This window comes from Poecilia formosa, unplaced genomic scaffold (assembly GCF_000485575.1).
Source record: "Poecilia formosa unplaced genomic scaffold, Poecilia_formosa-5.1.2 Scaffold183, whole genome shotgun sequence".
Taxonomy (NCBI): Eukaryota; Metazoa; Chordata; class Actinopteri; order Cyprinodontiformes; family Poeciliidae; genus Poecilia; species Poecilia formosa.
Window position 1 is genome coordinate 963,203 of NW_006800122.1, and position 21,349 is coordinate 984,551.

At 40.1% G+C, this 21,349-nt stretch overlaps 1 protein-coding gene across 2 annotated transcripts in view; it reads right to left on the minus strand.

The window, feature by feature from the left end:
* Positions 1-17,767: 17,767 nt before the first annotated feature.
* The window catches only part of clcf1 (cardiotrophin-like cytokine factor 1), a 42,214-nt gene continuing 38,632 nt past the window's right edge, over positions 17,768-21,349 (minus strand). For both annotated transcript variants that reach the window (XM_007565855.2, XM_007565854.2), the window contains exon 3: positions 17,768-21,349. In XM_007565855.2, the coding sequence (XP_007565917.1) occupies positions 20,090-21,349 (1,260 nt within the window). In that variant the 3' untranslated portion in view covers positions 17,768-20,089.

Genomic DNA, 21,349 nt, shown 5'->3' on the forward strand with positions numbered 1-21,349 from the left:
CGTATGACCAGTCATGGTGGAACGGATTACTTTCACATTATAAACATGAACATTTTGAGCTGTAAAATGTATGAAAATAAACAGTAGAACAAAAACACTTGTGCTCAATAAGGAGTACAAAAGTTAAAACATGATATCACTGTAATAAAACTCAAGTGTATGTAAATGTAAATAATTATCCTGGTAGAAGCTGACATTATTCACACAATTCTTTTAATCATTATTTTTAAGTATATTTGAACAATTTTGCTACTCTGGCCCACACTCCCCACCCCTTGGTTGTGGTGATACGCTCCAAAAAGCTGCTAGCTGAGAAAGTGTGGCGGAAACGTAGGAATCAATCGAAATTTTGAACATTCCTGGTCGTTGCGCAAGGATCTCGAAAGTGTGTGAACCCACTAATCTGATCGACTCAGAGCTTGGGGAGCCGATACTGAAACAATTAAAACCAATGCACTGATGAACTGATGTTTTTAATTGTGACGTACAGCTTATTGTACTCTGGCAAAACTCAACAGGTGCTTCGTGGAACTCGACGTACATCACAGTACAGAGAGTTCCATTATGGAACTTTTTACCGCGAAAGTTCCGTAATAGAACTTTTATGGAACAAACCTGTTACTTTCCAGAACTTGCCAAGTAGTTTCATGGAGATCTTTAGGGAAGGAGACTTTTGTGGACCTTTACCAGAACTTCTGAGAAAGAATATTGAAAGTGCTGAAAAGTACTAGGTGAGGTTTTTGAAAGTACTTTATTAAATCTGTAAAATTACCTGATGGGTTCCGTGACAGTCATGAAAGCTGCCCATCAAGTCCCAGAAACGCTCCTAAAAAGTATCCTAAAAGTTCAAGGAAAGTACGTAGTGCCACCAAAACTGACCCTCTACACTACGACTGATGAACCATGTGAGGCATGCAGGTGCCTCAAAGTAATTAGCTCCTGCGTTTGTTTTTCTACAAGGATTCCTGCTGTAGCGACCAGTTAGGTTGGTGTAAGAAAAAAAAAATATATATATATATCAAAGAGGCTGTGAATCACCGTTGAGGCCCGCGGGCCAACCGAACGACTCCCTCTGGCTTGAATTATGACTGAAAGCTTTTCAAACCAGAGGCTCCGAGTGCAGGGAGTCCTGTGTGTGCATGAAACCAATGCAGCGAGAATACAGGACAAGCATATTCGCATAAATATGAGATAATTACACGACAGGGCTAGCACCGCCGGCGACGGCGCATGATGGATGAGTCAGGGAAAGAAAACATGAAGAAGGCGAGCGAAGGAAGGCAGACAGGAGCGCTGGTGTAACACTAACTCTGGAAGAAGGGATGGACAGGGAAGGCAGAACAAAAGATGGACTGAAGGATGGGCAAGTAATGGTGGAGGTCTTAGAGTCCCAGGCCTCTCCTACTGCTCGTCTTCTGTTTCTCCCTTTTAAGGAACTCCATAACTTCAAGCAGATAATGAGTGCCTTGAAGCAGATGGAGAACAACAAAAGAAGGGAGAAAAATGTGTGCGTGTGGAAAAAGGGGGGCGAGAGTCGACAGAGAGGCAGTGGGAGACAGTGAAGGGAAGAGGAAGATTAGAAGTGATAACAAATGAAGCAAGAGGAGCCGAGCTGAACGGTGATGCGTGATAAGATCATGCATCGACTTAAAAGCATACTGTAATGAAAGTCCACGAGAGGCTTAGTAGAGGGGATGGTCTCAGAGGTTAGAAAAATACACCGAGCTGCAACATTTTCATAGTTTGTACAGGTTTACAACGATAAACTTAGGTTTACTCATTGGGATTTTAAGTGAGAAGCCAACACAAAGTAGCACAAGATTGTAAGAAGGAAAGAAAATGAAATGGTTTTAATGTTTTACACTAATATAATCTGAAACTTCAAAATATAAACGTGCATACCAAATACTACAAAAATATAAAGCCCAGCATCTACATAACACATTGAGGGAAGCAGCCATGATAACGCTGCAGAAGCCTTAGAGATCAACCAAGTCTTGGACGCCACAAATCCATAAGAAAACTGTTGATAAAAAAAAAAAAGTTTGAAATTTGACACAAACCATATAGAGGTCAGATAAAACAAGTGGGATATGGAGCTGTGGTCAAATTAGTCCAAACTTGAACATTTTGACTAACATACCAAACAGTATGGATGAAAGCCAACACTGCACATCAACCCGCCTACAACAGTCTCACAGGGGAAGTTGGTGGTAGCAGCATAATGCTGTGGGGATGTTTCTGTTTGTAGGGATGATGGATGGAGTGAAATGCAGCACAATGGCGGAAGAAAACCAGGTAGAAACAGCAAAACACTTGAGACGTCACTGTATGACAATTACCTGAAACAGATGCAGTCAAAACAAAACATTCATGGCTTGGAAAGTTTAAACTGAACTCAAATGGAGAACTGAAAACTGATCTTTATATTTGCAGTCCATATAATATGACAAAGTCTCAGCCATTTTGAGCAAAACATACAAAAACATAACTGTATGTCCTTCAGTGAAATAAATCAGCTTGAATAGCAGGTTGAACCGATTCACACAGAAAATCTCTTGATTAGTCCAATTTAAACTTGAAGTAATCAAAAACCTTTATTAACAATGCAGCTGTTATTTCTGCTACAGAAATCAGAGATGACTTCTTAAATGTAGTCTTAATATCATGATCCTCCAGTGGCTCAAAACGATGACAGATCTGACACGGACGCACCTTGATCTTGGAGTTCACCTTTAATTTCTTTGCTCTGAACTCTTTGGTTAGTGTTCAAATTCTCCTTTATTTCAATTTGTCATCATCAAGCTGCTTGGAGACGATCTTATAACCCTCATCTTTAACATGCTTGCTTATCATTTTCTCTCTAATCTCCTGGGACAACTCTCTTTGCAATAAAATATTATTTCAGCTCAATCCATTTCCATGGTGAAGGATTCCTGCAAATGTTTTTATCAGTGGGAGTGAAGGTACCCAACATGTTTTTGGTTACTACAGAGGAACGGGCATGAGAAAATGTTGGGTTTGAGTGGCATTCGCATTGTATTGTGTCTGGCAGCAGCTAAATGCTTTCATAAGGCGTCTGCTTGCCAAATAAGCTTTTATAAAGTGAGAATTTGTCACTGGATTCCCTCCAAGTGACTCCAAAAGTAATACAGTAAATTTAAACCTGCTTTGATGTTTAATGCATTACAGGTTTATATGAAATCAGAAAGAAAAGCAACTCTATTTTCAGATTGTTTCTGGTCAACTCGTCTAATTAGCAGCTGACTTTGTTATCCTAAAAATGTGGTAAAGTTCAATTTCCTCTGAGATTTCAAGGGGGCAAAAACATGCGAGCGTTTTTCTCTCAAACAGTGTCTTTGCTGTATTTTTTATTCCTACCCCCCTCCCACATTCGCCCATTTTTCTCCATAAACCACAACAGTTGTGGCAAATGAGCAACAGCTGTCAGCACTTTGATTTGATTGTGGGATGTGTCAATCAGGGCCAGCCACATAGCACATAATCATATTCTGGTCACTCGTTATTTTAGCTCCCACCGAGGTCTTTCTCTAGGAATTAACTGTTTCTGTCACACAGAACAAAAGCCACGCAGATTGAAACTGACCAGCGCTTGTGATCTCTGTTCAAACTACCAAGTAAATGCAAAGGGAAAGCACAAATTAGAGGAACAACTCGTCTTGGATTCCCTTCAATGTTCTCGGACCTTGTAATGGATACATATATTGCAGTTGTGGGTTATTTTTTTTTATTTTTTAAATCATTAAAATAGTCAAAGAAAGAGAGAGAAAAAAAATCTGGATTAAAACTGAAAGCAGGGCTAAAAAATGAGAGTGAGCCAAAAGCCAAATGCAGGGATTTCTCTTCTGAACATCTTTAGGTTTGATTTTTCAAACATAGTCATAATTTGTGAATCAAAACCACCCGCTCTGCCAGTCCTCTAGTCAAGTCTCGTCCTCCACAAACCCGTCTGAGTCGAGCATCTTCGTCTGTCCCTCCTGGCAGACATGATTGTGTCTTGCTCGAGTTTGTTTTGGTCCGGTGTTGTCTCGGTGTGGAAAAACCATAAAAAAAAGAAGAAAAAAAATTTAAAGAAAAGGAAACTCAGACAGCGTGACGGAATGAAGAAACAGCATCGTATTACCACGGGGTTTTTAAGATGAGCGTAAAAAGATATGCCCCGAGTGTGTTCCAGCTGGGAAGAGGAAAAGGTTATGTCCTGCCGCCTTAAACGGTGAACTTTGGGAGAGTTAAATGGCATGAAGTTTGGGGAAATTACAGAAAACAAAGGAGGAAATTGTGAACAATTGTCTCCAAGTAAACATGTTTTTTTTTGTGCGAGTTGTTCTTGTTGAGAAAAACAAGTCAACCATTTAAAACAACATTTTTAAATCTGTTGATCTGAAACGCATTTAATTCTGTCGTCATAGATTACAACAACTTTCCCAAATATCTGCTGATATTCATTGCATATAATACACAATGCTTCAAAGAGTTTCTAAGAGTGTCTTTGGTTCAATGATGCACTTAAAAAAAAAAAAGACAAATAAGCCATCTAGAGCTGTTTGGTTGATTATTTGAATATTTTGGGGATCGGTGGAGTTGCTATTAGTTGTAAGTATCTTACCTGATGCTTGATTGCAGACTTCTCACAGGTTTGAAAAAAATGAAAATAAAACAAGAAATAGTTCTGACTTAAAAATCAAACTCATAGCTTCAAATCTAAAATGTCACGTTTTCTTTTTAACAGCCATTCATGGAAATGAGATGGAGGTTTTTAACCAATATGTCTTACTATACACTAGGGATGCACCGATTGATTGGCCAGCCGATTTATTGGTGCCGATTTCCTTAATTTTGATTTTATCCACCGATGTTATCAACTTCAGCAAAGATCTAAAAATCAACCGCTCTGCTTTTATTTTCTCCCGTGAGAAACGTTTAACTGACTAACCGGCCAACCAGGTCATGTCTGAACCCTTACAGTTAACAATAGTCACCCCATTGTTGCCAATGCAGCAACTTTCTTGATATATTGAGCAACATTTGAGTCAAAAAAATGGTATCAGCCAAAATCGGGGTCGGTAAGTTAGGCTTTTTAAAAGATTGGTAATCGGCGATCGGCCAGAAAACTGCAATCGGTGCACCTCTACTATACACACTAAAAAAAATTAAAAAAAAGTGTTTTAGAAGCTTCTCAAGTTTTTGTGGAAGCTTTTACTGCAAGACAGAACATATTAATCTGACTTGGAATGAGTTACCAATGGTAATGCAATGTAGGGTAAATAAATACTAATCCATAAAAATAAAGGAGCTGGAAAAATCTCCAGTGACAAGACGAAACATGATGTGGTCTAAATCTGACCGGGAAACAGATCAGAGTCTGTTTTATCTCTTTAGTATTGAATTCTGTGTTGCTTTGAACTCACCTTGCATTTGCATCTCAGTAGCTTGATGGGTTTTCTCATGTTCAGTTTAAATATTGTTTTACTTGTCCCTCTGTTTTCTGGCTTATCTTGTTTAGTTGTTTCCTCCTGTGTTATGTTTGCAGTCTCTTTGTGCTTTCCAGCCACTCTTCCTCTGTGCCTCAGGATATCCCTCCCCAACAGCTGCAGCTCATGCACTTAATTAGACTCACCTGTTCATTGTTCCACTAATCCTGCATTCAAGTACGGATATTTTCTCTTCAATTCACTTCTGGCCACATTGCCTTATTAGTTTTCAAGCTCCTGATGCCTTTTATGGTTTTGAGAGTTTTCAGACTATTTTTTTTAAATGTTAATTTTCCTCACCGTTTTGCTTGCTTCCTGTCTGTGTTTGGGTCTCCCATCTATATGCAACAGGACACACTCTGCAGAAAACCAAGTTAGCCCAAATGTCAATAGCAAAAGCAGCAAACAGAAGTTAACACACTCTAGATAAGAGACACAATTTAGAAAAATGTTAAATGAAAACCTAAAGTATTTTTGCCCTACAAATAACTCGGTGTGTGTATTTTCACTTAGCTATCTGACAATTCTGTTTATGTTGCTAATACATTTCACAGTGAGTTGACAGATGACGTGGCTTGGAACGTCAATAAGGAGTTCGCCCGTCTTCAAGTTGATCCCATGTCAAAGAAATATTTTCAGAAGAACACAGACAACGTATTGTATCATTAAGCACATCGCTGCCCTCAGGCCTGACAAACACATAGTTTTAGGTCATTCCCTCCCTACATACCTGCTAAGAGCAAAAGTCTTTAACTTGGATCTGCAGACATCCTGACGTCTCATCTCTGGACAAAGGTATTTAGTACCGACATGACCTTTTAGCTTTTTTTCTAAAAAGGGAAAAACACCTTAGATACAGGTTTCGATGCATAAACAATAATTCACTCAATCTAGTGACAATGGATGGCCTGGATGTACGCCTGCATGTGCAGAGGTTTGAGATTTTGGGGACTTGAAATCTTACGTCAAACAGAAAGTGATCAAAAATAAAAAGGAAAATATTTGGGATGAAAACTAGAGAGGCAACAACATTTGACCTCCTTCTGACATTTGATTTTACCCAAAGAATGGAGACTCACCGCTACAGGAAATAAATAGAGCGTAATTTTTATCTTAACTAGCTTTTTTTATGTGTTTCTTTATTTAATCATAGAGGATGGAAAATTACAAGTTCCAGTGTGTGTCAGTAACAAAGTAATAATGTTTTATGGAAGGAATTTGATAGCAAAATGTTTTTTAGTAAGTTGTATAAATAATTTGAGTTATTTTAATAATACAATGTAATTCAGGTTAATGGTGTTGGAACTGGTTAAAATACAATTAATAATTTCTTTTGCATGAAATTCTGATATTTGCTTCTTATGGATCAGTTTGCATATCATGTTCAAACTTTGCTGGCTTATTGGTTAATATTTACCATAAAAAAAGCAACATAAACAGTGATTTTCAAATGGATGAAGTTCACTTCCTCTTACTGGTTTCTCAGGCAAACAGAAACATCTTCTAAAATAATTTTAAAGTCAAAAAAAAATTCACAGGACTGTAACTAAGTTGCATATTTAGTCAAATTATTTATTTAAGACTCAAAATTAATAGTTAAAGTTTCCACTGAATTCAAAAATTGCAATTGACTTTGAGACTTGGGTGGAAAAACTTGAGACCTTTTGACTTGCAATACCTGATAATAATAACAAAAATAACCTGAGTTACCTGATGTTTCATTTCATTTCTAATGAAACTGGCGCAGTGACTGTTATTTTGCTCCTTTTGTTTCACAGTGTTCAGTTTGCTGTATTGGTTGGAGTCGCCACAAAACTTAACTGTATTTCTGAAGGTGCATGTTGTGCTGTGGGAAAGCAGGTCCACAGTGGGAAGTTCTGACATGCAGGCATAAATTAACCTGCTGCTTTTCGTGTAATTTTAAAGCCGCTCTAAGAAAACCAATCCATCTCGTAAATGCATGGGCATGACATGTGAAATATGCCAAATTACATGCTGTTGAATGAAAGTACATTACCTGGAGAGCCAAAAACACTTTTTTTAAAAATCACATTTTATTTAATTCCAAGGCTTGGTTTTTAAAATTACATCTCCAAAGTATGAACAAAATGTCTTGTCCAAAATGACAAAACAAGTGTGTGGCTCTGTACGTGTAAAGGAGTCTGTAGTTCTTCTGTAATCTCCCGTCTTTGTGTGCCGCGCAGACAGTTTAAAAGCCCTCTATTTACCTTCTGCACCGTTCTCCTTTTTCAAGTGGTGTGTGTGTGTGTGTGTGTGTGTGTGTGTGTATTAGAGAGAAAGAGAGAGAGAGCACTATAAGTACTCTTGTGGGGGTGGACAGCTGGTCCCAAACAGGCGTTTTAGTCTCTAACAAACCGTGACATGTCAAACATGTAACGTAGGCTGCAACAGAGCAACACGTAAAACGCTTCATTGACTTGCACTCAAAGCTTCGGGCAAATCAAAGGAGGAAAATAAATATTTTGGCTCAATTACTCAACCTGAACCCATTAATCATGTTTGAAATTTTACAAATGATGGAACAGTATTAAAACAGCTCAAACAAATGTGCCGCCGAGAATTCCTGTGCTACAGGTAAACCCCTTCAGGATAGGTTGGTGAAACTGCAAAGTTAAGACGTGTCTTTTGCTTGGATGGATGTGTATGTGTGTGTGTATGTGTGTGTGTGTGTGTGTGTGTGTGGGTGGGTGTGTGTGTGTGTGTTTATCTCTCTGCTTGTCAATCCTAAACTCTCCCTGCTTTCATTTTGTTAATTTTTGCTTTTTAGTGGATGGAAGTCAGGCTACCAAGATGTCATCAAATGTATTTTTGTCATATTGTTTGAGAATAACAATTTTTGGACGACATTGGCTCCTCCATGTAAGTCAAAGTAAATACATGGGTGAGCACATTTATCGTGTAAGAAATTGTCATACTCGTCTTAACCTTAACCCAGAGAATAGCTTTCAGATTAATTAGAGTGGAGACCGGAAGCCAGGCTTTCTGGTCCAACATCGGTGTCTGACCTTGTGCTTCTGTAAAAATACTTAGAAATTCTCATAAAGACACTTCTAAACGTCATAGAAAGCGTTCCCAGAAAAGTTGAAGCTATTATATCTGTAAAAGGGAGGGTCAGCATCTTGTTACCTTACGGATTAAGTGTGAGATGTCACTCAAGTTTATTTGTGTGTGTGAAGGTGGCTGAGTAAATCTTTTAGGCATTTTGTCTATATAACATTCGTGTGTAGTACATTATCATCACACCTTCTTGTTCCGAGTATCCGTTATGGAAGAATTGAACCGCGTTTTTCTGGGAACTTCACAAACTTCAGTACAAAATAAAACATTTCTGTCTGTGATCCAACGCTAGGCCTGCTGAAACGAGGACATGGGATGCTTGTTCAACCAGTTGAGCTACCCACTATTTCAACGAACAGATTTACGTTCAGATCGATCTGTCAGCTAACTTTGATGTTTTTTTAGCATTATATCCTTCTAGTTTCTACCAAAACTCACCATTTACACCAAAATCAGCTGTGTTAAACCACATCACAACTTCCATTCATCAACACTGACAAAGTTAAATTAACGGGAGCAGCTCTTATTATTCCTATCTTCGGACTCTGCCTATTTGTGTATCATGTGGCCGTGAACCCACAGCTGCAGCAGGACCTCACACACTGGTGGTCTGAGGTGCTTTGTAAGGTGTTTAAAGACCATTTGCCTGGATAACCGTTGACAGATGTTTTCAAAAAGACTTCACTGCAACTGCACCATACGGACACGAAGCCTTAAAATTACGTAGTTGAGTTTGGAAATGGGCGTTAGACTCAGAAATGTATGGAAACCAACACTTGTTATGCACAGAGTCTAGCAAAAGCATTCATTCCCTTTGAATGTTGGCATATTTTTTTAAAGTAAAAACAAAATCTTGACAATATAAAAGCATATTAGGGTTATATGGCAACACAAAGAGAAAAAAAAGAGAAAAAAGTTCTCATTTTTTCTTTATTAATAAAACTGAAAAGTGTGGCGTGCACTTGTATTCACCTTCCTTTGCTTTGATAAAATGCCTAAATAAAATCCAGTGCCAATAATGAAAATCATGTATCACTTTCCATGCACTTCACATTTATGTGATAGTTTTTCTACATCTATTTCATAAAATCCCAATAAAAGACATGAAAGTTTTTGTATGCTGTTGGATTTGGCTAAGCGTTAGAGGACAAAACAACCCCAAAAAATAATCCAAATAATTGTCAAATTAACCCAAATCAGCTCTAATCAGAGATTTATACTGGACGCTTCTCCTACACGACAAACCACCACGAATGGTAATTTAATCAAAATGGAAAAGTCCCAGAAAATCAAAAGCATACATAGCACTCAGGGTATTTTACAGCACCACAGATAAGTGATACTGTAAAGGTGTCATCAAATATTTTGACTGCATACACCTGCATAAAATACTTTGACAATGCAACAAACCTACAAAAACCCAGTGGAAGTGCCGTCTTGTCTACGCAAAATGTGGAGCGCTCCTGCTCAAATTTGGAGAAATGAATTGAAAAAATAAATAAATAAATAAAAATAAAGAAGCCATCAGAATGACTGCGCTCAGTGTAAAATACAGACACAAAGCAACACAGCACTTTAATCTGGCGAGATGAATCAAAAATAAATATGGTTTGTGTTTCCACACTTTATTTGATGCATAGTTCACCAGGAGTCAGTTGCAGTGTGATAAAATGTAAAATAGCAGACTGAAATATTTGCACTCCACAGTTTTGTGCAGTTTATAAATTGCTTAAATGCCAAACAGTAAAAATACCAGAGTCAGTGACAGTCAGAGGAGCTGCTCAATCCATTAAACATCCAGATAGTGGCCAAAAGTTACCCCGTTCAGACATCCGAACCGTCTTCCTCAAAACAGGCTTTAGGTGAGGCTTTGATAGCCGCACAACTATAAGTGCTCACAGATACGAGCCATTCAAACCTCAGATGAATGAACACCCACCCTCTTCATCGCCCTAATTGCTTTTGAAAACATGACGGAGAGTTGAACAACACGGGGAGTGACAGCTCGCGGTGCTTTCCTGAGGGACTAAGTCAACAAGCTCAGACAGAGACATGAAAGAGGCTCACACACCTCTGCGGTTATGCTCACTCACACGGACGACCGATTGATTAACTCATAAATCAGCCTCATCCCAGGCCCCAGGCCTTGTGGTGTCCCTCTGCACCTCTAGAGCTTAAAAAAAAAAAGAAAAAGATGTGCTGTGAATCCACGGCCCAACCCTGCAGCCGCCAGCTAAGTAAGTGGAGGCGGGATGTTCACAGCTCATGGCAGAAATCCAGCAGGAGGGAGAGGCCAGGTGGAGCAGGTAGAGTGGGGGAAAAGAAAAAAAAATCAGGGTGGGTTTCGCTGAAGCGAGAGTTACTGGATTAGTGAGTGTTATTATAGAAGACAGGAAGGGATGGAGAGGGAAAACACAGAGGGATTTGAAGAGGGATATAAATGTGTTAAAAAGACAAAAGACAAAATAAGCCTAATCAGATGCTGTGTAGTGCTGCCAAAACAAGGGGAGACAGATATGGAGACAAAGAGGGAGAGAGAGAGAGCATAGAGGAATGCAGAAAATCCCTGAGTGACTGAACTATCCTCTGGAGAAGGAAAAGAAGAATTTTTATGTGCTGCAGGTGAGCAGAGCACAGAGGGAGGAGGGGGAGGAAAAGAAGACGGCGATGGACAGATGGAAAAAGATGGACGGAGCACGGGGGTGGCCGAGGGAATTTGAGGGAAGCGTGAAAGGGTCTGATTTTAGCAGGGAAAAATGGGGCGCGTGGGGTGAAAATGGAGCAAAAGTGACTCAAATAAAGCAAAATGGATGCTTGTGCCATCAGAGAGGGTGGCACACAGATGGACGCAGAGAAGCGAGACAGGGAGACGTGGGAAAATTATCAGAAAAGAAGAAAACCTGCAGAAAGTAGCTGAGGACCAAAAGAGAAATGGCTTGATTAATGTATCTGTGACTTTCTAGGTAATTCATGAATGAAATCCGCGCTGAAAATAAATTCTGAATGACATATTGCAGGCAATTATTTTCTACTGGAAATGTACAACGGGGAAAAAATTACTCTCAAGGAGGAAACAAAACACTCCATGAACCACTCTTGATCTGGAAGATCAATCTTGTCTCATTCTTCTTCTTTTCTTTGAATTTATTTTCTTTGCATATAACTTTGGCTATGCTTTTATTACACTATGTTCAATAAAATCAAACTGAACACAAGCCATTGTGAGAAAAGTGAAGAACCAGTCCATAGCAACATGGTGTTTGTTAATGATCTGAAGGCATTGGAGACCACAGTCGCCAAGAACCACAATACATTAAGCTGCGACGGATTAAAATCCCGAAGTCCCCCTGCAATAAAAGCGCATATGCCTGTTTAAGTTTGCCTGTGGAAATGTAAATAAAAGTGCTCTGGTCACATAAAACCAACATGAAGCTCTTTGTTAAACACCTCAATTCATAAGACACAAAGAACACAACATCCACTGTCAAGCACAGATGTTAAGGGATCCAGCGTTGGGATCGTTATTCTACGAAAGACAGACAATGCCATAATCCGTCGAGGGGGCTGTTTACTGGGAAATTGGGGTGACATTTGGGTGAATCACGGAGAAGAATACTGGTCTTGTCGTAAGAGAGTTGTGAGTTCAATGTGACTGTTCCCTTGAACAAAGCACTTAACCCCAAGTTGCCAACCAAACTGCTTCTGTGTAAAGTTAATTAAACGGATAGTGGGATGAAAAATGCCTGACGTAAGTGTTTTCCATTCAACAAGAATATTCTTTCCTCAACCAGAGTACTGAAGACAGGTCAAGAATTAATGCAAGATAAGGTCATGCAGTCGTGTTTCCAGTCTTCAGATTGTATTCCTTTAGAAAATCTGATTACCAGGGCCAAGTGGCAAATAAAAAACCTGAAATATTTAGAGTTTCTGTTCAGAAAATTTGGGTACAAACATTGTGGCAAACTACAAAACAAGTTTATCGACTAATGTTTAGCTTGGGAATCATACACTTATCTTCATTTAGTGGCACACCGAATATCAACTTTAACATAATGGGTTGTTTTTCTTTTGGGTTTTTTTCCCCCCTAGTGTTGTGTTCCTTATCATTAACTCAGATCTGAGTTCCCAATTGCCAAGACAAATCTAACATAGCATGTTTATCACATGCATAAACTCACACTGCTTTTAAATTTCCATTGGGCACAGGTAGATGCTAGTTCTTTTGTTTAGATCAGTTTGATCAAATCATTCCTTTCACAGGTGTACAGTGTTCTTAATAGGCAGAAATAATGCTGTATTTTGCTAACTGTCTGTTCAAAAGAGAAGAAAGAAAGCTTTGAGGTTAAATAAATCAAAACTGGCAAAAAAAACAAAAAAAACTTCAGTTTTATTAAGCATGCACCGTTGCACATCCCTCTGGTTTGTTGTTGCATTAATTGTTGCAACATTTTGATGCTAGTTCTAGAATAGCACCAGACAACTTGACGGGTTAGTTGCATGTCAAACCTTTCTCATTTTTCTGTTTGATACGTCACGTTTTTGAAAGTGCAGTCTCTTCTGCTATCATCTGCTGGGAAAGCAGCATCAGAGCCAGTAGCCTGTTTCACAAAGTATTTGTGTAATAAACCTCCCTCTGAGCTCAATTTAGCCATTCGCAAATTACAAGTTCAGATCCTACACAGCTGTGAGTTTATCAAAAAACACAGGAGGTGTTGGAAGTAGCGATGTCAGTACTGCTCTTCAAATCTGCATTGTAAGTTTCCACGTACTATTCCTTTAAAAAAATAAATTAACAGTGAACAAATCGTAGCATTGTTAGCTAAACAAAAGCTTTGCATTCCAATAAACTATGCCGCCTTCTTCTCGTTGGAGTTTTTTCAAGCTTTTATTCCTTTGGCTGGTTGGTCACACAAACCATACTTCATCACTAAATCACTACCTTGACCTGTGAAACTTGCTTGCTCCATTACAAGTCAGTGATTCAGGGACATAAAACACAGGCTGGCTGTACTCCAGTACTCCACCCCCTTCCTTCATCTGTCATTTCACGAAACTCATGGCCGGGCTAAAAGGTGCCTCGTTGCCATCTTGAAGTGTTTTGTGAAAGGGGCTGGTGTTAAAACTGTGAACAAGTTGATATAGAAGGATGTCTTACTTCTGGGATCTTTTCTGGAGCCTCCAGAGATATTTATACAAAGAGGGAGGCTTCATGAAATAAAAATAACTTAATGGACGAAACTAAGCGTCCACTTCACCAGACTGTTCTTGAGATCCACAGATCTGCAGAGCCTTCCCGCCAGCACCACCTTATTTAGAGATGAAGCGTTAAATTTTCCTTTGGGAAAAAAAAAAAAATTTTTTGAATTGAATTGACTTGAGTTATTATGATGAGCACTGCACATCAGCCCTCTGTAAAATGCAAACCACCTGGCTAACGCTGCCTGCCGCTGCTACACCTTCTGTGTTGTTAATGCTTTGCAGTTACAGAGAGAACGAGTGAACATTTTGAACACAATTATAGTGAACAAACGTTTCCCTTTCCTTAGAGATGTGGAAACAAAACACATATGCAAGGTTTACCCTATTGTTTCTAATGGCTTAATGAACCATTTTATCAATGCAGTCTTTCTCGTAGTAAAATAACAACCTGTTATTTGATTAATTGTTAATTACTGCAGGCATAAAATCAAAGTTTTACTTTATATAACTTTCTCTTTGGAACAGCTTTAGTAACAGATTTACTAGGTATCTTTATCACTTCATCTATCAGAATATGAACATTTATTAAAAAATAAATTGCTGACTAGAGTTGATCTTTAATGCATAAACCAACAGTTAACACACATTTAAAACTGATTTGGTTTAAAATATATCCAGTAAGTGATTAGGACATTTTCATTTCTTGTTTGCCCACAGCGTCTACATAAAGAAACATGGTCTTGATAAGTATCTATAGTTTAATATCAAGGCAATAAAGCAAAGAAATTTAATTCAAAACAATGTAATTGCCATGCTTTGTCCAGTTTAAATATGGGAAAATCTAACCAGGAGCTGGTCCAACAAGGATCCATGATTATATGATTCACACGAACCGACAAACTAAACCAATCATTTCTGAGGAGAAGAATAGTGAGCACTGATTATGATTATCGTGGAAAAACTAATTTTCACATAAAAGCATTTTTCAAAATAAAAGTGTGTATATAGATTTGCCAACAGAATCCAGGTGTATTTATGTTTGATTTTGAAAACTAATCAGAGGAAGATCAAACAGCTGCTGGTCATTTTACCTTTTTGTAGTAAAAAAAAAAAAATGGTGCTGTCCACCACAGGATCTGCATCAATTTGTACCCACCAGGGGCATGTTTCGTTCCTGATTGGTCAAAAAGTTATTTAAAGTAGTTTTCCACTGCTTCACTCAAGGTCTACTTTGAAGAAATTTAGTTCAATGACTTTAATAACCAACATCAAGCAGCAGGAGTTTGGTCAGAATTACACTGTAATGACGAAAGCCTTGGGTCGCCCCTCTCTGCCATTGAATTTGGTGTATTTAATCCAGCCCCTGGGCAAACAGACTGCTTCTAACAAACAGTTGTGAAAGAATGGGTCACTCCCAGGAGTTCAGTGAAAACCAGCATGGTCTGGTGATATAATGTCCCTTGTGCAATAGGTCAAGTCTGGATATTTTATAGCTACAAAATATTCCATGGTGAAATGTTAGCTGTGATATCATAAAATGGAAGCAACTGGGAAGGAAAACAATTCAGCCAAAAAGTGGTAAGCATGTGAAATCGATGCACTAGATCTATCTGCAGGTTCTGGATTCTGAGGACCGTATTGTGCAGATGTGGCTGACTTTCTACAGATCCAATAGACCTCCAAACTTCAAGTGGTCTTCAGATTAGTTCAGTGACAGATGCAACAATGTAAATCACACTTCCACTGGACTCCAGTGCAGTGAAGGAACAAATCATGACGCCCTCTCCGGTAATCCAGTGGACTAATCTGGGTTACCAGGAGAACAACAATGCATTGTGACAGATGTAAGGTTTGGTGCAGTGATGATTTTGATGTGCGATTATTTCTCCTGACCCTTAGGGACACAATTCGGTAACCCTAACACTTTTTACGATGACTTAGAGCGGACGGTGCAAACCAGGACTTCTCGTCCAACATTATTTTCTGTCCTCACAGATTGGCTTCAGCAATAACGGTCATATTTTCTCTTAAACACACTCCAAAACTTTGTGGAATGCTTTCCCATAAAACCGAATAGTTGAAAAGGGCGGACTGACATTATGTTAACCTCTATGGATTATGAACGGTATATCATTTGAGTTAATTTGTATATGAAGGCAGATGAGATAATACATTTGGCAATTTTGTGTGTTTTGGTTGAATCAGAGGTCGTAATCAATCACAGAGCAAATCATCAGCACCAACATAAAGGTAACATAGTTTTCAAATGATGGTATACCACTAAATTACATGACATGAGTATTTAGATTATTTTTTATAGTCATTTATTTTCGCAACTCGTGTAAACACTCAACTACAGTGAATAAAACAGTTTGCAGGTTCAAAAAGGAAATAGAAAAATCCAAAATGGTAACGTCTAAGAGCGAAATGGGGTTAAAAAATGATCCAGGGCTCGATCCAACTCACATTTCAGTGGTTTATTTGGGCTTGATGCCATTTAATACATCTGTAAAAACATCTTTGGAAGAGCTAGGATTTGAGAATTTGACTAACTCACAAATCAAAAAGGAAGGCCTAAGAGTTGCCTCTGCTTCAGGATGATGGTGAAAGGAAGTTTTTGTTCCTTTTTTTTTTTTTTGGTAGAAATTTAAATTTTACAGTGCTGAAAAGCAGAAAAAGCCAACGAGCCAGAACAGAAGAAAGGTCTCAAGAAGCAAATAAAAGCCCTCCACCATGATAACCCCCAGGTCATTGCTCCCTCTTTATGAGATCATTGAGCGTCAATCACGCGGACAGTCCCGTCTGAGCCTGGCGGGCCAAGCTCGCTAATAATATCGATGCCTCGTCAAAGAGCTGGCTGGCTGAGTCGCTCTAACAGAGCTCAGCTGTTATATTGCGTATTAGTTCCAGCGATTTGTCTCTGCCGCGCTGACAGGGAGAAACAGGCTGAGAGGGAAACCGCGAGGGCAACGGTGAGTGATGGCTGTTAGATAGCTATGCACGACAAGCCTCATTCCAACGAAGTTCTGACACATAGAGATAATGATTCACACACGTGCTGGGCCTGCAAGCCCACACAGGGGCAAACAATACAAACTCACACATAGAATGTGCACACATAGAGCCCACAAAGCTGCCTTTGTTGACTACTGGCAGCCTCTCAGCCAGCGCTTACTAAATGTAAAAAACACACATTGTCTCGGGTGTGTGCATGCATACATGTGTCATGCGTCTGACACGGTTAGCCCTTTCCCTTTTAGTCTGAGGGCCATAAGTGAGCTGATGTTTATTCTGCATCCAGAACAAGTACCTTGGTGATTTTAGGGTGGAAACATGCGGTTGTGTGCAGGTGTCTACCTTGGAGGTGACGGTAATAGAGAGGAGATTCTCATTGATCCCTTAATATCCGGCCTGAGGCCAAGACAGCGAGCCAGAGAGCCTGTGGGAAACCGTGTAGTTGAGAGCACGAAATGAAAGAAAGAAAGAAGGAAAAAGATAACAGGTGCGGAGGCGATAAAAGACCGGGAGGCAGAGGATGACCAAAAACGATAAGAGGCAGAGGTGGTGACAGAAGCGAGCCGAGTGGCGGCATTAAAACAGACACAACAAGCGAGCCGGGTTGTTGGACGGATTAGGAAAGGTGTGTTTGTACCTGTCCTTATGTGCTCTGTCAAGGGTATGGCCAATAGTTTTTTTTTGTTGTTTTTTTTTTTTTTTGTTTTGGGAAGTCGGGGGAAGACGAGCCTCGTGAGATAGTGGGACGAGAAAGGAAAGTAAAATGGGAGGTGGGATGGTGCAACGAGGAGACGGGAAGGGAATGATGAAAAGAAAAAGGTCGTAAATTTTCACAAGGACAGACGAATAAAACCTCTGCTAAGCCCCCGCCCCTCCTTTTTCAACCACAAACGGGAACTACGCTTTGTTTTTCAGAAAACGCCCAGACCTCAGAGTCCAGTTCTCTCATTTACTGCATCCCAAATGACCAATGACACCACGCCGTGTACAAAAACCTAGTATTTATTCTCTCTCAAGTTACAATACAGTATTATCACACAGGGAAAAATAAATAAACATTTTTGTTCAATAAATAATGGCAATATGATCCATAACCTTTGGCCATAACGGCACACATTTCAAACACATGACGACAAATTTATTCTGAAAACAAAATGTTTTAACTTGCTTGGAGGGAAAGCTGAGTGGTTTGAGTTTAGGAATGTGAAGCCAACTTACAGCATTACTTCAACATTTTGAAAAGTGAATATCAGAGTGGTGAGCATGTCTTGAACTTGCTGTCATAACACCTGGCACAAGCATGTGTCTTAAGTGATCCAGTCTGAAGGCTAGTTGAAGGCATAAGGCATTGAGTTCACCGATTTACTTCAGCTTTTCTTTCCAGCATATGGCTTAAATACTCCAGCTGTTAAACTCAGATGTGCCACGGGGCAAAATGAAGGACGAGTTATTTGAAACCCTTTATTGGTGGTCTACACTTAAGCAATATCGCTACAATAGTGTGCAGGTAAAAATAAGTCAATTTTAAGATATGTTTGATTAATAATATTTGCGTGTATTGATTGGGTGCATTGCTCTTAAACATCTAACCACTTTAGCTGTTTTTTTTTTGTTTTTTTTTAGAAAAGGAGACTGTGTAAGATGCATGTTTATTTGTAAGCATAGAAGTTGAATTGTGGATTCATATTATGTGTTATCTGTTTTTTAACTTTCTCCCTGAATAGACAAAACTTTTTGACAAGCTTTGTTTATTGAAGTTTACTGACCGCCATCACTGCTTGTAGATTTCCTAAGTAGGATCTAGTTAACACAATTTCACAAATTTTGTAGACTAGAGGAACGTGTTAGCTTTGGTGTGTTAACACTTTGCTTGCAAATAGCTACAGATGCAATGACATATGCATATAGAAGCATAACAGAGAGAAGGCTAGACTAACACTGCATGTAGCTAATCAAGTCTGTTAGCAAGTTCTGTTCCTGTAATGTATACAATTATCTAAAATATAGATATTACAGTTTTTGATTTTAGTGTGTTTGTGTACATGTAGCATTTAAACAACCACATACCAAATAAAACATTTTAAATAGTTTTTTGTTGTTTTTTTTCATTAATTAATAGGCTAATTGCAGGAAATGAAAATCTTATTGAGTTTTCTGAAAATCTGGATTTAACTACTTATAAAAAAGTGCTAAGATGTAGTTTAGCAAAGCTGATTTGATGAAATTGTTTCATTTGAAATTTGGGGAAAATGTTTTTTTTTTTTAGAACAAAAAAATAACTTAATTTTATCAAAGCACAAACAAATATAATCTATAACAAAAGCAAAAACTTGTCTCTTAATATTAACCGCTGATGTACTTAGCTACAGTGGTTAAATAGTCACTAGTTTCCCAGTTAGGTTGGCCAAAAAATAAAAAACTGCAATTATTATTTTTTAATTTTTAATGTTATTGGAAAGTACCTCCACTAACTTAAAATATGACGCAGCAGGACTGCAAAAATGCTTTAAGTTTTTATTTTTAGGCTCTAAAATTCTAAAGATTATAAAAGGTGGTGATATCTGAGTAGATTAAAGCCTAAGTCATGAGCACCAAATCTAAAACGGAGGCAAAAAATGTGCTTCGCCGCTCAGCTTGGACTGTATGTGTGGCTCTGTTGTGCGATTACGGTAAACTACAATTTCCTCAATAATTACTCAGCAATACCCCTCTGCTGGTTAGTATATGTGATCACTCCCTGACTCATGGCCCCTCTCTGCCTCAATCGTTCCTTTGGGCATTTTTCCTCCTCCTCTCGTCTTTTGCCCATTCATATTTTTTTTTCCTTCTTCCTTTAGACAAAGTGAATATTTGCTGATTCACACATGTGAGGTCACTGAATCAGCTTGTGCACAATGACTGCACTGTCTGTCTGGCTGCCGGTCACCCGGCCAGGCTGCGTTGCGTGCCTGTGTTGTACAAGCCTAACCACCTACAGTGGTTTTTCTGTTGATCTATGAGCTGTGAAGTCCGGTAACTCAGACCCAGACTCAGTGAGTTTATCTCAATTACCTCCAATGTGCGGTCAGAACAGTCTTGTCATGGCTTTGTGTGCGTTATGTTCCAGTAGCAGGAATGGTGACCAGCCAAAAAAGTCCATTATCCACTGGTTCCAGTACGGGATGAATGGATGTGTTCAGTATAGATGTGGTAATGTGCTTAGAGAGATCTCGGTTGCTTCCTCTCAGACTTTGTGAAAACAATAGATTTCCGCCTTGCCGTACTTTTATGAGTCTTTGTGTCCTTGTCCGGGCCGCCCAAACGTCTCAGCCTCGGAGTCTCTTCTTGAGACGGTTGAAGTCCTTGGCCGATCTCCACAACCAGCTCTGCAGCTCTCGCAGGATCCAGAAACCCTCCACCTTCCTGGCGAAATCGTTCATCGTTGGCCGAGCTGCCAGGAGCGACGAGGAGGTGGAAGGGGAGGAGGACGAAGAGGAGAGCAGCGGACTCAGAGGAGGAGAGAGAAGGGAGGTGCCCCTCTGTAGAGAAAGCGGGACAGGCTGGGGGAGCAGGGTGTGCTTCTCACCCACTCCGAACTGGTACAGGAGCGAAAGAGTGGAGAGGGGAGGCGAGAGGGTGGGGTAGAGAAGAGAGCGAGGACGCCGGTGGTGCTCCTGGAAGGAGGAGGAGGAGGAGGCTGAGTCCATATCTGCGTCCTTTTCTCCCTTCAAAACGAATCTCCTGTTTGTTTCTAAAATAAATCCATCATCTCTGAGGGCGTCTCGGTGATCTGAGTTCAGACTGAAGCTGTACTGGTTGTTCGTTTGCTGATGGTTTATGATTTCTCCGGAGCCCAGATACGACACTTCCACTCTGATTTTGGTCTCCCTGTCCTTCTCATCCTCATTCTCTTCTATACTCAACAACCTTCTCCTTCTGCCCCAGTTTTCCACCTCTTCCTTCAGCTCCTGCACCTCCTGTTGCTCTTCCCTCTCCTCTCTTCTCACTCGTTCTCCTCTTCCCTTCTCCCTCTGCCCACCACTCCCCCCCACAGCAGTGGTTGCCTCCGCTTTCTTCCCCATTCTCCCTCTTCTCCTGTCCATCTGGTCGCCGTCTTCCCTCTCTCTGACCATCTTTATCCGACTTCTTCTCTGGCTGCCACGCTGACTGGCCTCTGTTCTTGTCCCATCTCTGGATCGGTACAGGCTCTGGCTCATGAGCGGAGCAGGCCGGTTGCTCCCAGTCCCCCTCTGCGGGAACTGCAGCTCGCCAGCTGCAGCTTGAGCGGGGGACGAGTAACCGAGGGAGTTCATCAGTGCAGAAATGGAGCCGAGAAGTCCATCCAGACCGGTGCAGAAGTGCAGCAGGGATGTTTTGAGGGACGGGCAGAGGGTGGAGCGGGCCAGCTCCCTGACAGCAGCCAGCAGGATAGAGTAGGCCCTCTGGTTCTGTGCGAGTCGGGCTTGGTTCTCCAGGCCGTGCCACAGCTCCAGTCGGGTGGCGGCACTAGGCAGAGTCAGAGCCGTGCTGTTGGGCCGAGGAGGAGAGAAGTCTTTCTCATTGAACGGCGGGCCCAGATATGTCAG